The following is a 14,315-nucleotide window of genomic DNA, read 5'->3' on the forward strand; positions in this document are numbered from 1 at the left end:
GTTTTGGAGCTGCAACGGAAAACGCTCGATTCCCTCTGAGCTTAAGCCGTGCTTTACGCACTGTCAGGAGCAGCTGGTCAGCAGACCTGAGAGATCGGCTAGGGGTGTAGGGGTGCAGCAGCTCAGAGAGGTAAAGTGGGGCAAGGCCATTTAAGGCTTTGAACGTAAATAAAATAATTTTAAAATAAATCCTAAAATGGATGGGTAGCCAGTGGAGTGAAGCTAAAATAGGCGAGATATGCTCATACTTGCGTGTGCCAGTTAAAAGACGTGCGGCAGCATTTTGTACCAGCTGAAGACGAGCAATTGAGGACCTGCTAATCCCCATATAAAGTGCATTACAGTAATCCAGCCGAAAATGCTGTCTCTGAAGGACTGGTTTGATCTTTGGCAGCTGCCTTAACTGGAAAAAGCTTGATTTCACTACAGTCTTTATCTGGCTGTCAGATTTAAGGTCTGAGTCCACTTTTACCCCGAGATTTTTTACAATTGGTTTGAAATATTGTGCTAAAGAACCCAGATCAACTGGGGGGGGGGGGGGGTGTCACAGACGAGCCACCAAAGACCATGACTTCTATCTTTTCTTCATTAAAATTCAGAAAATTTAAAGACATCCAAGCTTTAATGTTGTGTAAACACTTTAGCAGTGGGTTAACAGAGTAGGAATCAGACTTTTTGAGGGGGACATAGATTTGGCTGCACATAATAACCCCATGACACACAATGATCCCTCGTGGCAGGCCGCCCCTCCCCCACACACTCCCAATGGACCACCAGTACTCAGACACTTAGAAAATACCATTAACATGCACATGAATCCCCCATGACACACACTGATCCCTCGTGGCATGCTTAATATGCACATGATACCCCCATGACACACACTGATCCCTTGTGGCATGCTTAATATGCACAAGATACCCCCATGACACACAATGATCCCTCATGGCATGCTCTCTGATCTTACAATGAAAACTTACCATGGTTCAAATTGTAATACATGAGCTCCATCTAGTGGATTTTGCATGTATTACAGTCATACTGAAATGGCGTTTCAGTTTCAGGACTTTCCCAAATGGCACCATTCAAAGTATTACCGAAGTGGCTCTGTGTGCTTTCCCTGCCACTTAGAAACATTCTCCAGCATGCCGGCGTTAAAATTAATGTAAATGCCATTTCGAAAGGTCACCCTAACCAAACCTGTTGGCGCTTCATGTAAGTTCTGTCCACTGTGGCCATCCAAGGAAGTAGCACTGAAAAGCAGGCCTGATGTCCTGCAGACAGCCCCGACCCGGTCATGGTTTCAGCAGGTTCTCCTCAGCATTCGAAAGTGGGCCCTTTGTCGGCTTTTTAGCTCCGTCTGGGGTTCGCTTCCCTGTAAAGGCTGACAAAAATAAACAAGGGTGTTTCAGCAATCTGTACTTTGCAGCTGGTTTGTGCAGAAGTCAGAGTGCAACTTAGCTTCGGTCAGTGTGTTGTTTATCTGGATTCAGTCAGGTACTCTGCTCCCTCTTGGTCATTCCATTGAAGCAGGCTGATGATTTCCACATAACGGTCGGTCTGTGGGCTTTTGGCCTTGAGTCACATGGCTGCTGAGGAAGGGGACTAGGTGGCTGGCTACCCCCCCCCCCCCCCTCTCTCTCTCTCCGGGAGCTCCAGGAGAAAGTGGTCTGAGTGAAGTCAGGAGTGTGAGAGCTTCTGGTCAGAAGCAAGAGAGTTCTGAGGTGCAATGACCTTTTATCTGTGGGGAGTGGTCCACAGCTGGCATACTGCTGAGAGAGAGGCCATCCTTTGTGCCTGTGAGGGTCCCATGTTTGCAGCAGGGGTTGGATTCCTTTTGTGGCTGTTGTCAGAATTTAATCTGACATCAATTATCTATCATGGCGTTAATATGGCACAACAACATGGAAATTCAGGGACCACTATTGCACCATCCACATGTCCAATATACTCAGCAGCAATGTCCCAGTGAATGTCAGGCATTTGGATGTCCTTATTAAAACAAAAACGAGAAAATTCAGCAGTTACTGCACAAATAAATAATACAATAAGTCTTGTGTTGAGTTATGTGACCTAATATGATACATAGGCTATTATACACAAAGGTTTTTGTTTAAGGAAAGTCCCCTAAAATGTCACATTATACCCTGGAAGAGTTACAGTAAGATTGGAGCAAGGGACATGAACGAACATTAGTTAGCAACACCCATTTATTTTATGATGGTGTTACAATCAGATCAAAGCATATCAAAGCTGCAATCAGGAATAAGATTTTAAGCATTTCACAAAGTGAAATCACAAATCACCTTCCCTGCTAGGAATAATTTTTAAATAACAATGGAATTAACATGGATGCAATGGACAGTAGAAGTAATAATGTAAACTCCCAGCTGAGGTTGAAACTATGAATCTCCCTGCTAAGAGACAACAGTGTTTACCGCATCACTTTGTAGCTTGAGATAATACACTAACAAGTAAAAACTAGAACTACAAGCAGTTATTAACGGGTTCCAAGCCCACCCACGCCCCGCCCCTTTGAGCATGCTCCTGGACTCCAGTTCAGCGTTCAAAACCATCATCCCACAGCATCTGGTAGGACCCCTTCGCAACTGGCTGCTAGACTTCCTCATCAACAGACCTCAGTCGTCCGGGTGGGGCAGAACACCTCTGATGTCATCACCCTCACCATGGGCTCCCCTCAGGGCCCCCTGCTGTTCATTCTGATGACACGCGACTGCGTCCCCAGGTTCACCACCAATCACATCGTGAAGTTTGCAGACAACACAATGGTGGTGGGCCTGATCAGAGATGACAAAGACCAGGACTACAGAGAGGAGGTGGAGCAGCTGGTGGGCCGGTGCAGAGACAACAGCCTGATCCTGAACGTGGAGAAGACGAAGGAGATCATCGTCGACTTCAGGAAGAACCTCCTCGCCACGCTCCACTGCTCATCAACAGCTCAGCTGTGGAGGTGGTCAGCAACACCAAATTGCTCAGGGTGCACATCACAGACAACCTCACCGGGTCTGTGAACACCACGTCACTGGTGAAGAGGGGACAGAAGCGCTTGTACTTACTGCAGAGGATGAGGCGAGCCCACCTGTCCCCGTCCATTCTCACGACCTTCTACAGAAGCACCATAGAGAGCAATGTGACCAGCTGTCTCTCTGACTGGAGAAACGTGAGGAGAGTGGTGAGGACAGCAAAAGGGATCATCTCCTCTCCCCTCCATTAAGGACATTTCATCCCGAGCCCATAACATCATCAGAGACCCCTCATCCTGACCAGATCTCTCAACCTTAACAGCGAGATTATGTTTATTTTCTGGAGGAGTGGTTGGGGGAGTGGCTGACTGGACCCTGGAAGAGAAATCTTTGTTTCCTGACTTTGATAAGAAAATATTGTAGTTGATTCTAAAAGGCACAATATGAATTATCAAATTCACATCCAGGCAATAAAAAACACTACACATTATCATTATTCTATCCATGTTGGCCTTATGTGTGAATTAGGCAGAGTTTCATTAAGCCTATACGGTCCAACATTTTTCCCTCAGCTGCCACACTTAAAGCAGCAGGGATTCACGCTGTGTCTTTACACATGATCCAGTTGCTGGATTTTACCCTGGTGCGCTGCACACGAGGGATAAGTGAAGACTGTAAAGGGCTCCTTTAGAGGGGAGAGAAGGAATAATGGGTCTAAACTGAAGCCCCTGATGTTACAAGTTCCTTAAACTACTCCTACATTTCACAAAAAATGTAGGAGTAGTTTAACAAGAAAGGTTTAACCTTTGTAGCCATGTAGCGCGAAAAGTAGCTGGGAAACGAAGGGTGTGCCAATTCCCTTTGTTTTGCAGAATCATCCAATAAACAAAGTGACCAGTCACCCTGACCTCCCACCTGATGAAGACCATGGAGCGCCTCATCCTAGCTCACCTGCGCACCGTGGTGAGCCCCACCCTGGACCCGCTGCAGTTTGCCTACCGGCCCAACATCGGAGTAGAGGACGCCATCATCTACCTGCTGCATCTACCATCTGTGTCTAAACACCAGTAAGACCATGTAGATAGTGATCGACTTCAGGAGAAGGCGCCCACCTCACTCCCCCGTTAACATCTAGGGACAGGACATTGAAACGGTGGAGCGTTTCAAAAACCTGGGTGTTCACAACAACAATAAACTGGACTGGACTTATAACACAGATGCTCTGTACAAGAAGGGCCAGAGCCCCCTCCACCTCCTCGGGAGGCTGAGGTCTTTTAGCGTGAGCAGGCCCCTGCTTAAGACTTTTTATGACTCTGTGGTAGCATCAGCCCTCCTCTATGCTGTCGTCTGCTGGGCTCCTGGCAGCACAGAGCGGGACAGAAAGAGGCTGAATAAGCTAGTGAGGAAGGCCACTTCTGTCCTGGGCTGCGCTCTGGACTCAGTGGAGGAAGTAGTGGAGAGGAGGGTGTTGTCCAAGCTCACATCCATCATGGACAACACCTTCCACCCCCTGCACCAGACTATAGAGGAGCTGAGCAGCTCCTTTAGTACCAGACTTAGACACCCTGTCTGTAAAAAGGAGAGCTACCATAGGTCATTTATTCCTGCTGCTACCAGATTGTACAATGCTGCACTATAACTGTAACTATAACTGTAATAACCAACGTGCAATAACTAATGTGCAATTCTATTTAATACACTGTGCAATAATCCTGAAAGAAGTGACTTCTGCTGCTATTGCCCCCTTAATATATCCTCTGCCATACTTCTGTTTTGTATTTTTTTATTCTTATTTTTCTTATCTACTTCTTTTTTTGATCCTCTGTATAAACGAGGTCACACTGTATATAACTGATGCACCATGTCTTACTTTTGGCACCTTTTTCTGATTACTGATTACTGAGCCGATGTGACAAGTAAATTTCTCCAATGTGAGATCAATAAAGCCTATCTTATCTTAATAATAATAAATAATGGAAAAACAGACGAAAACAATAGGGTTCTCTGCTCACAGAGGAGATGAACGGCATAGCCGTTTATATCAGGACCCAAAGTTCTGCACGTCTTACCTCTGACAGCATTAATCCGCCCCTCGTGAGCGTCTGGCTACATGCCTGCCTGCTTGAGTTGCGTTCAAGTGCTGTAGGACATACTCATTGCTCTTTTCTAACAGCTACTAAAACCTGCTTATGTAAAATTAATAACTTATTTGGTGGAATTTGAAGCTTAACCTAAGTCATACTATTAACCTGTTACATTAGAATCGATTTGCATCATCACTGAAGTGCCGCAGTAGCTAACGCTACCATACAGCAGTCAACATTTTTCTCTCGTGCCAAAACATTGTAACTGCTAACTATATATCCCTGAACAATTCAACCAAATAGAATAATGTCATTCTATGGCTGTTTATTCGAAGATAGCACTACTCCATGAGGAATAATTGTGCTTACCACAAACGTTGGGAGAAGCCTATTGTCCCGCCTCCAGCCGTCGTCTTCACTTATGGATGACGAGCTGTCAGTCAAAGGCTTCCTGACACTATCTCCCATGTGATTGTGTCTGCAAGGCCCAATCAGGAGGAGGCTTACAGAAGAGGTTTGGCTCCGCCCAACCTGCCAAAACACATTTTCCTTCTCGCGAGGAGAAAATGAGTCCGAGGGCAGAGAAGTTTTCGAGAGCACAGCTGTCTTCGAGCACAGCCGCTGGATAGAAAATCGTGCGCGTGGTGAGATCCCCGAGGACGATCCCGAGTGCGCGTGGGAGGAGCTGGTGCGCGCGGAGAGCGATTTTCTCCTTTCAAAGCGGCAGTTTCTCATGCACGTGTGATTTTGTTGTGCGGTGGTAGATATACCATGCGCAGAAGTATAAACATACGAGAATGTTTATTTTGCTCATGGGAGTTTTGATATAAATGTGACGCGATAGACATCCTCCCTGTTTAAAATTTTGTTTAAAAATGTTTTCCCTGTTACTGGCCCTTGTATTGTAGATTTAAAATACCTCACTTTCAACAGGTGTGGTTCCAACTTCTTTCAAGCAAGGTATTGTTGAAAAAGTGCAACTTGGATCCTACCCAGCTTAATAATTACAGGCTTATCTCAAAGATGCCTTTTATCTTGTTCTATATAAATTGCTTGTACAGCACTTTAACTAGTCCTTACTAGTCCTAACTAGTCCTACGACCCCAAAGCGCTTCACATTATAATCACACTCACATTCTCACCCTGACGGTGGTAAGTTATGTTTGCAGCCACAGCTGACAGAGGTGAGGCTGCCATACATAGGTGCCACCGGGCCCTCTGACCACCAGGGGAATTCAGGTTAATTTTCTTGCCCAAGGATACAACGACTGAGACAGTTGGGGTGAGGGGATCGAACCGGCAACCCACCAATTGCAGGACGAACTCTCTAACTCATGCACCACTGTCACCCTTTTATGTCCAAGGTTCTTGAAAAAGCAGTGGCAGAACAGCCACTTTCTTTTATGGAAAAACATGAGCTCTTTAACAATTTTCAGTCTGGATTTCATAAGCTCCCTTTCACAGAAACTGCCTTACTTAAAGTTTCTAATGACATTTTAATGTCTGCAGACTCTGGAGCAGTCTGCAGACATTAAAATGTCTGCAGACTGTAATGGTTCACCTTGATCTTTCATCTGCCTTTGATACTGTCGATCACAGAATTTAGATTAATGGGCCTCATGATGTAGTCAGTATATCGGTTAAGCCTCTAGAGTGGCTTAAATCCTATCTTGCTGGAAGATCTTTGTGTTTTCAGTTCATTTCTGAGCCCTACCTGTTATGTTGGGTACCACAGGGTCTTGGGACCTATTATTTTTCTTTTATAAATTTTTCCTCCTGGCCAGATAATCAGGCAGTTTCCTGATGTCTCATCATTTCGATGCTGATGACATTCAGCTCTGTTCTTTTCTTAAGTCTACTGAATATTTTAAGTTGTCCTGCTTGATAAACTGTGTTAATGATATTAAACAGTGGCTCAGTGACAACTACTTGCAGGGAAACTCTGATAAGACGGAAACACTCATCATTGACCCTGAGAACCAAGTAACAGAAATTACGAAATTCCTGGGTGTATTGGCCTCCTCTGTCAAATCAAGCCTTAGAAACCTTGCCATAATTTTTGATTCTGCCATATCACTAGAGTGTCATTCTCACAGTTTAATCAGAAACTGCTTCTTTCAGATAAGAAATATTGATGTTGATGATCCATGATGTTGCATTTATGCTGTTTTATCTTTTTATTTTGTGTTGTGTAATGGTTGTTTTTTATTGTAAAGCACTTTGTGGTTTTTATCCTGTGAAAGGTGCTATATAAATAAAGTTTACTTACTTATTCCTTATTAACTAGCTAATAAGCTGGGCAACTTGTGCTCGGGTAGTTTACTGTGCAGGTGGATTCTGGATTTCCTCTTGAACAGACCACAGACCGTCCACCAACACCATAGTCAGGTTTGCATCATTAAAAATAAATTACCTCAAATATGAGAACCACCAAAAAAAAAACATAACGTCCAGAATACAATATCTTAGGTGCTCATTAAAACAGAGAAGGTTTAACCACCAACAAAGACCAAGTATTAAATGTTCCTGGCTTTTTGACTTTATACTTGAACAAAGAATGATTTATAAAACAACATAATTATTCCTCCCACTAGTTATCAGCTAACACTAAATATGTTAATAATGTTTGAGATCTTCAGAATCGACTGGTTTGTCTGTTGAACTTGTCAGATTTGTTGGACTACCAAAACCAGCTGGGTGTCTGTCCATACTCGACAGGGGAGCAAAAATAAGATAAGATAAGATAGGCTTTATTGATCTCACAATGTAGAAATTCACTTGCCACATCGGTTCATACAAGAAGGTGCAGAGTAGGAAAGGTGCATTCAGTTATATACAGTGAATCATCATATATACAATGGATCAAAAAGGATACAAAAAAATACAAAAAGAAATAGGAATGGGCATATGTCTTATTTACATACATAGTGATCTATATATATATATATATATATATATATATATATATATATATATATATATATATATATATATATATATATAAGCCTACATACATACGTACCTACACGTATATATGTATATATACATTCGTGTATACATTTGTACATACATACATACATACATACATACATACATACATACATACATACATACATACATACATGTGTACTGACATATGTTCAGGTGGTGATAGCAGCAGAAGTCACTACATCAGGATTATTGCACGGGTTGTGGCCCAGTGTATTAGTCATTGCACATTAGTTATTACTATTGTGGTTACAGTTATAGTGCAGCATTGTACAATCTGGTAGCAGTAGGAATGAATGACCTGCTATAGCGCTCCTTTTTGCAGACAGGATGTCTAAGTCTGTCACTAAAGGAGCTGCTCAGCTCCTCTACAGTCTGGTGCAGGGGGTGGAAGGTGTTGATATATAATAGTTATAGATATATAATAGTTGCAAGCTCACATCCATGATGGATGTGAGCTTGGACAACACCCTCCTCTCAGCCACTTCCTCCACAGAGTCCAAAATAATACAAGCCATTTAGCCTGAAAGAGTTTCTATGTCGCATCAAGACAACAAATGAGACATAACTTCCGGCAAACCTTCCCAATAAGAGCTGGAAACAAATATGCAATGATTTATTTTATTATTGTAAAAAAAACAACTAATTTGTGGAGGCTGGATGGATTGTGAGTTCAGTCTCCAGGTTGCAATTTGTCCATCACAACAGTTGCAGTTAGACTTCAAGGGCAGCTGTCAAATAATTTGATAAAAGTATTTGAACCCCTTGGCTTTTTACCTATCTTGCTGCATTCCTCTAATTTAGATGTTCAAATCTTCTTTGATTTCATGAATAAGCAAAGACTTGAGACTTGAAAAATAACTTGTGAACATCTCTGCTTTGCAGTTGTTGGATGTATCAGAGTTGAACTGGAAGCTGAGTATAAGGAGCTGGTGGACTATCTCTTCCTGAATATGAATAAAGCAAATGAGACGATTGTAGATTTCAGGATAAAAAAAATAAAAGTAGGTCATACATTATTTTCATCATGGGAGAGGATGTGGAGGTTGTGGAGGAGTATAAAGATTTTGGTGTTCACCTGGACCACAAACTGGACTGGAGGCGCAACTGTTAAGCTGTCTGCAAGAAGGGACAGAGCAGACTGCACACCTGAGGAAGCTTATGTCCTTCAGGGTTTGAAGAAAGATTCTGCAGGTGTTCTATAAGTCTGTTGTGGAGAATGTGATCTCCTCTGTCATCATTTGTTGGGCTTGCAGCATCAGAGCAACTGACTTAAAGAAGCCTATCTTGAGAAGACATTGAGTGAGAGGTGGGGTACATTCCCGGACAGATCACCAGTCCATCACAGGGCAACCCAGAGACACAAAGGAAAAACAACAATGAACACACACTTGAGGGCAACTTGGAGAGACCAATCAACTGTGGGAGAAGGCCAGAGCGGCGCTCTTGGGGAGCTACGCAGTGACGGACGTATGTTACTGACCTGGTAGCTGTGCTGCCGCTGGGTGGGGCCGGGGTGGTTCTGGGGTCCCTGGGGCGCGCCGCCCTCGGGCAGGGGCCCCAGCGGGGCCTCGTGGGTTCCGGGTTCCGGGGGGTGTGCCGCTTGGGGTGTGGGCCGGCGCGCACCCGGGTGTCCGCCACTGCACGGGACCTCTGGTGCGCTGGGGGGCCTCGGGGCCTGTTGAGCTGGTAGGGGGGCATGACATTAACATCTCAGGGCAGATGCTCTTTCCCTTCATTGGATCGGCACTCTGCTAGTGGGGGGAGGGGGAAGGAGGGGGGAGTAGGGACTTACCCAGCCTGGATGTCTACTGTCGAATGTATGGTGAGTTGTTTGAATGTTAGTGTTGGGGAAGGATTAATCTAGGGGTGGGGGGGGGGATGGACATTCTGGTGGGCTTGTGTCCCGGTCCTGGTCCGTGTCATCTCCCGGTGCGGGTTTCGCCTGGGGGGTGGGGTTTGGGATGGCTCGTGCGGGCTGGCTGGCCAGGGTCCCCCCCCCTCTTATTTATTTATTTATGTATTTATTTATTTATTCATTTATTAATTTTTTTTGGGGGGGGGGGTAAAGCCAGTAGGATTGGTGGGTGGGCTGGGGGGGTGGAGGTGTTGGTCCTGGTGGGTGGTTGGCTGACGGCCCTGCAACCTCTCCCTGGCCCCCGGGCTATGGTGGTGCCGCTGGCGAGGCCCCCTTCTCTGGGTGGGGCTTTCTGGGAGCAGGGGTGCCTATTGGAGTCAGTAGGGGAGCTGGCTCCCTGGGATGGCTCCCCAGTCCTTTGCTCCCCATCCCCGGACTCCTCCCTCTGCCTGCTCCATCACACCGCCACACATGTAGGTCCTTGGGGAGGGGGGCGTTACTGGAGGTTGCCACTTTCTGGTGACGTCCCTCTCCCCAATTTTATCATGCATTTTAGACACTTTCACTCCAAACATTTTCACAACGCACATTCATGTAGGCCGTGGTATGGGGGGGTGGGGGGGGACGTCTGGGGTGGGGCTTATGTTGTGTGAGCCTCGTGTCAGACGGCTCCCTTCACCGCCTCTCGCATTTAGACATTGAGGGTTCTGGGCAGTTGCTTGGAGGGGGTGCGCTGGCACCAGCTTCCTTCCAGAGGGGGGGGTGGGCTGTGCCGTGCACCCTCTTCGGCGCTCCCAGTTTTAAACACACTTGAGAACAACATGCAACAACACAACATCTGAGCGGGCGTAGGGAGGATCGGGGTCTTTTGAACACCCCGATCTCCGATGGCGGCAAGGAGTCTGGGGCCTGGAGGAGGTGCGGGCCACTGGGTCCGGGGTCCTGGCGGGGGCTGCTGATGGTAGTCAGCGGCTTGCCGGGTCTGGGGCTGACGCCCCTGCTCCCCCCAGGAGGGGTGGGGGGCAAGGGTGGCTGGGGTAAGGTGGGGGAGGGAGGGGGTTTATTAGGTATTTAGGGGGTGAGGGGGGTTCTGGTCGGGTGGCCCGTACGGGTCGTGTTGGCCCCCCCTCTTTGGGGGGCCTGGTCCGGGGGGGGTGTCTGGTCCGGGGCGGGGCCGGGGGTCAGGCACAGGCAGTTGAATTGTGTTGACCCCCCCACTTTTGAGCGTTGGATGCGAGTGTTATGTGGGAATGTGTGTACAGCGTCTTTTTTTTGTAAGTCTGTGTGTGGTGAGTGGGGCACTAGGGAGGGATGGTGTGAATGAGTTTTTTTTTTTTCTTCCAGGTATGGGTCCAATCCGCTCCCTCTCCCAAGAACATCTCAAGTCTCCGCTAGGTGCGGAGCCCATCCCCCCACACCCTGCCCTCCTCTGCTGCGCTGGCAGGCGCCTTGGCCCTCTGGTGCATTGACGGTCCTCGGGTTTGGGGCGGGTTCCTGGGTGGGGGCGGCCGGGGCCCCCGCCGTGGGGGCAGGGCGCCCCTGGGGCCTCTGGCCCTCAGGGCCCATGGCCGGGACCACTTCAGCGGGGCTGGCTGCCGGCGGAGCCCACGGGCTCGTACCCGCGGCTCTTGGGTGCATCGGCATTGCGGTGGCTGGGGGATTTCCTTGGGTCGTCTCTCCTCTTTCTTTGGGGGGGGGGGGGGGGGGGGGGGGGTTGCAGATTTCCTGTGTCGCCCCTCCTGGGCGCCCTGCTTTGGGGGCCCCTTTGGGAGTCCGGGGTTATAAGTCCCTTGACCTCTGCCTCTGTGCTCAGGGAAGGCGGGCCTTTGGTTCTCCACAACCACTATCGAGCTATTTCCTTCTGTATAATTCTTATCTAAATTAGTGCACTCTTACAAACTCCCACAGGTGCAGGGTTCCAGGTATTAAGTGTTCACTTATATACAGAAAGCCTGTAATTTATTTATTTATTTTCTTTCACTTTCTTTTTTCAGGTATCACTTACACATGTCAGCTTAAATAATAATACATATGATTTAGCAATGGTATCAAGGTGTTATTCGATTGTATCTGTTTCTTTATGTCTGTTGGTTGTGCTGTTCTTTTTGCATCTCTCTTTCCAGGTGATGGAGCAGACGGAGAACGTTTATCATTCTCTCCCTTTTATCTCTTCTTTCTTTCGCCTCTTCTCTTTCTTTTTTTTCTCTTCTTGTTCTTCCTTTACTCTCCCATTGTAGTGTCCATATATTTGAATTCTCCCTGCAGGAATCACAATAAAAAAGTAAACAAGTACAACAATAACAAAAATCAAAAGACAAAACAGTGTCAGCTTACTGGAAAACTGATAAAAGAGGATAAAATATGTACTTGTCAAACCGTAGAGCACAATAAAGCACGAGACAGACTCAAAGGGAACAACAGGACAATTCTAGAGACATTGTATTAAGCAGTTCACCGGAATAAAAAAGGGAATAACAATAAAAGATGAAAGCAATAAATGATAATGACAGTAATAACAATAATAATAAGTAAGAAGAAAAAGAAGTCAGGTCCAGATGAGTACCACAGTCATTTTAACCCATTATTTTGAATATATCTATTAAAAGGATATATTTTATAGATATATTCACATCAAGGAACCTATGATGGTTGTCTGACAAAGAGTATCGAATTTCTTCGAGATAGATACAGGACACCATATCATTGAGCCATATCTTAAAGCAAGCAGGAGTAGCAGATTTGTACTTTGTAGATTCTGCACATGGCTCAGTTAAAAAAATCCATCAGAATCTTGTAATTAATTACTATATTATGTACTGCTGCCATGGTCTTCAGTTTTTGTTCTTCATTTAAAACTCAATTTTTGTCCTTCTTAGATGTGAACGAGTGTGAGCTGCCTGAGCAGTGTGTGTGGCGAAGCAAAGTGCATGAACATGGATGGGTCCTTCATCTGTGTATGTCCTGAGGGCCAGGACTACAATGTCATGATTGCCAAGTGTGAGCCCTCTCAAACAGGTAACCCTCTCAAGCTGACAACAAGCTGCAGGCATCACAGCACACAGCTTTTTAATTACACCTGTTTTTTCCACCCTGTTCATTGTGTCCCAGAGTCCATGTCATGTTTCACACAACATTCTGACGATTTGATTGATGTATAGTTTCTAAATGTAAACCCTTTTTCACTTTAAGTTATACTTATCCAAATATATTTCTTAAAAACTATAACTATAATAAGAATAATAATTCCTTTAATGTCCAGCAATGGGGAATTTGGGGAACACACACAATTACGCATTGATTCAGTAAAAGAATGCAAGAAAAGTAAACTGTCTAATCTAAAGTTAGCTCTAAAGAAAAACACCAAGAGTAGAACATGAGGGTGAATATCAGACTATATATGGAAAAAACAAAGTTGTTGTACCCTGCAAAGGTCAAAGACCAAGTCAGAAGTCTTTTACAAATCTGACAAACACATGTGAAATGGAGAATCATATTCCAGGGATCCAGTCAGAAATGTCATAACATTAAAAATCTGGTCCACGGTTCCATCACATGGATGGAAGCCACTGTGCTCCTCTTATATTCAAGTTTCAAGAGTCATTCATAACATCTTTTTAAACATTGTAAAGGCAACCTTCACAGGGAGGCCTTGATGCCATGATCTACCAGTGTCTGTGGCTCCACTTTTAAAACTTGGAACGATTAACCTATTCTGTCACCAGCCACTAGTCTTGGACAGCATGCACCATTAAAGAGACAGATGAACAATAAACTATATGTTGCCATCAACTAAAGTACAGAAAAGAAAAACTTTGTCCTTGCTGCTGTATGCATGGCGGGGTTTGATTAGAGCTTGTCACATTGTAGTCATTAAATTCACAGTGAAACACCTCTGATGCCAACATATTTGTTTGTGAGGTCATTGTTCTGGGAGCTAAAGCTTGACACAGACCATCATGGAAAACATCAAAATAGTTTGCAATGGACAAGTCAAAGTCAAGCTTGGTCCAAAATGCTGTGGATGGCACGCTGGAGCACAGATGGCTGCAGCTGGCCGACCGGCTCTTTTGTTTTTCCTTGCATTTTGTTGTGTTATCGTCACATCCAGATCTCTAATCCGGTGTGGGAGAGAACAGCTTCTTGAACTGAGCTAAACCCCAACAGTTTATGGGTCCCCGTACGATTGCTGAAAACTGGGCTTTATTCCGCCCGAACTGCAACGAAACAACAGAGGCATCTCTTGGTGCACACAGTGGAAAAGTGATCAAAACCTTCTGCTTCACCAATGTGGAATATCTAGCATGTAAGTGCAGACCATTTACAAACTAGGGGAGTTTAGCGCTGTGATGGTCATGGCAGCATACATTCAGCCTAAAGCTAATGCTAAAATAGCCTGGAATA

The 14,315-nt window shown here is 45.4% G+C and overlaps 1 protein-coding gene across 1 annotated transcript in view; it reads left to right on the top strand.

The window, feature by feature from the left end:
* Positions 1 to 12,935, top strand: part of ltbp1 (latent transforming growth factor beta binding protein 1) — a 300,540-nt gene extending 287,605 nt beyond the window's left edge. Inside the window, exon 21 of the mRNA XM_036130647.1 lies at positions 12,791 to 12,935. Within this exon, the coding sequence (XP_035986540.1) occupies positions 12,791 to 12,879 (89 nt within the window). The 3' untranslated portion in view covers positions 12,880 to 12,935. The remainder of the gene's footprint in view (positions 1 to 12,790) is intronic.
* Positions 12,936 to 14,315: the final 1,380 nt, after the last annotated feature.

Source organism: Fundulus heteroclitus, unplaced genomic scaffold, assembly GCF_011125445.2.
Source record: "Fundulus heteroclitus isolate FHET01 unplaced genomic scaffold, MU-UCD_Fhet_4.1 scaffold_37, whole genome shotgun sequence".
NCBI lineage: Eukaryota > Metazoa > Chordata > Actinopteri > Cyprinodontiformes > Fundulidae > Fundulus > Fundulus heteroclitus.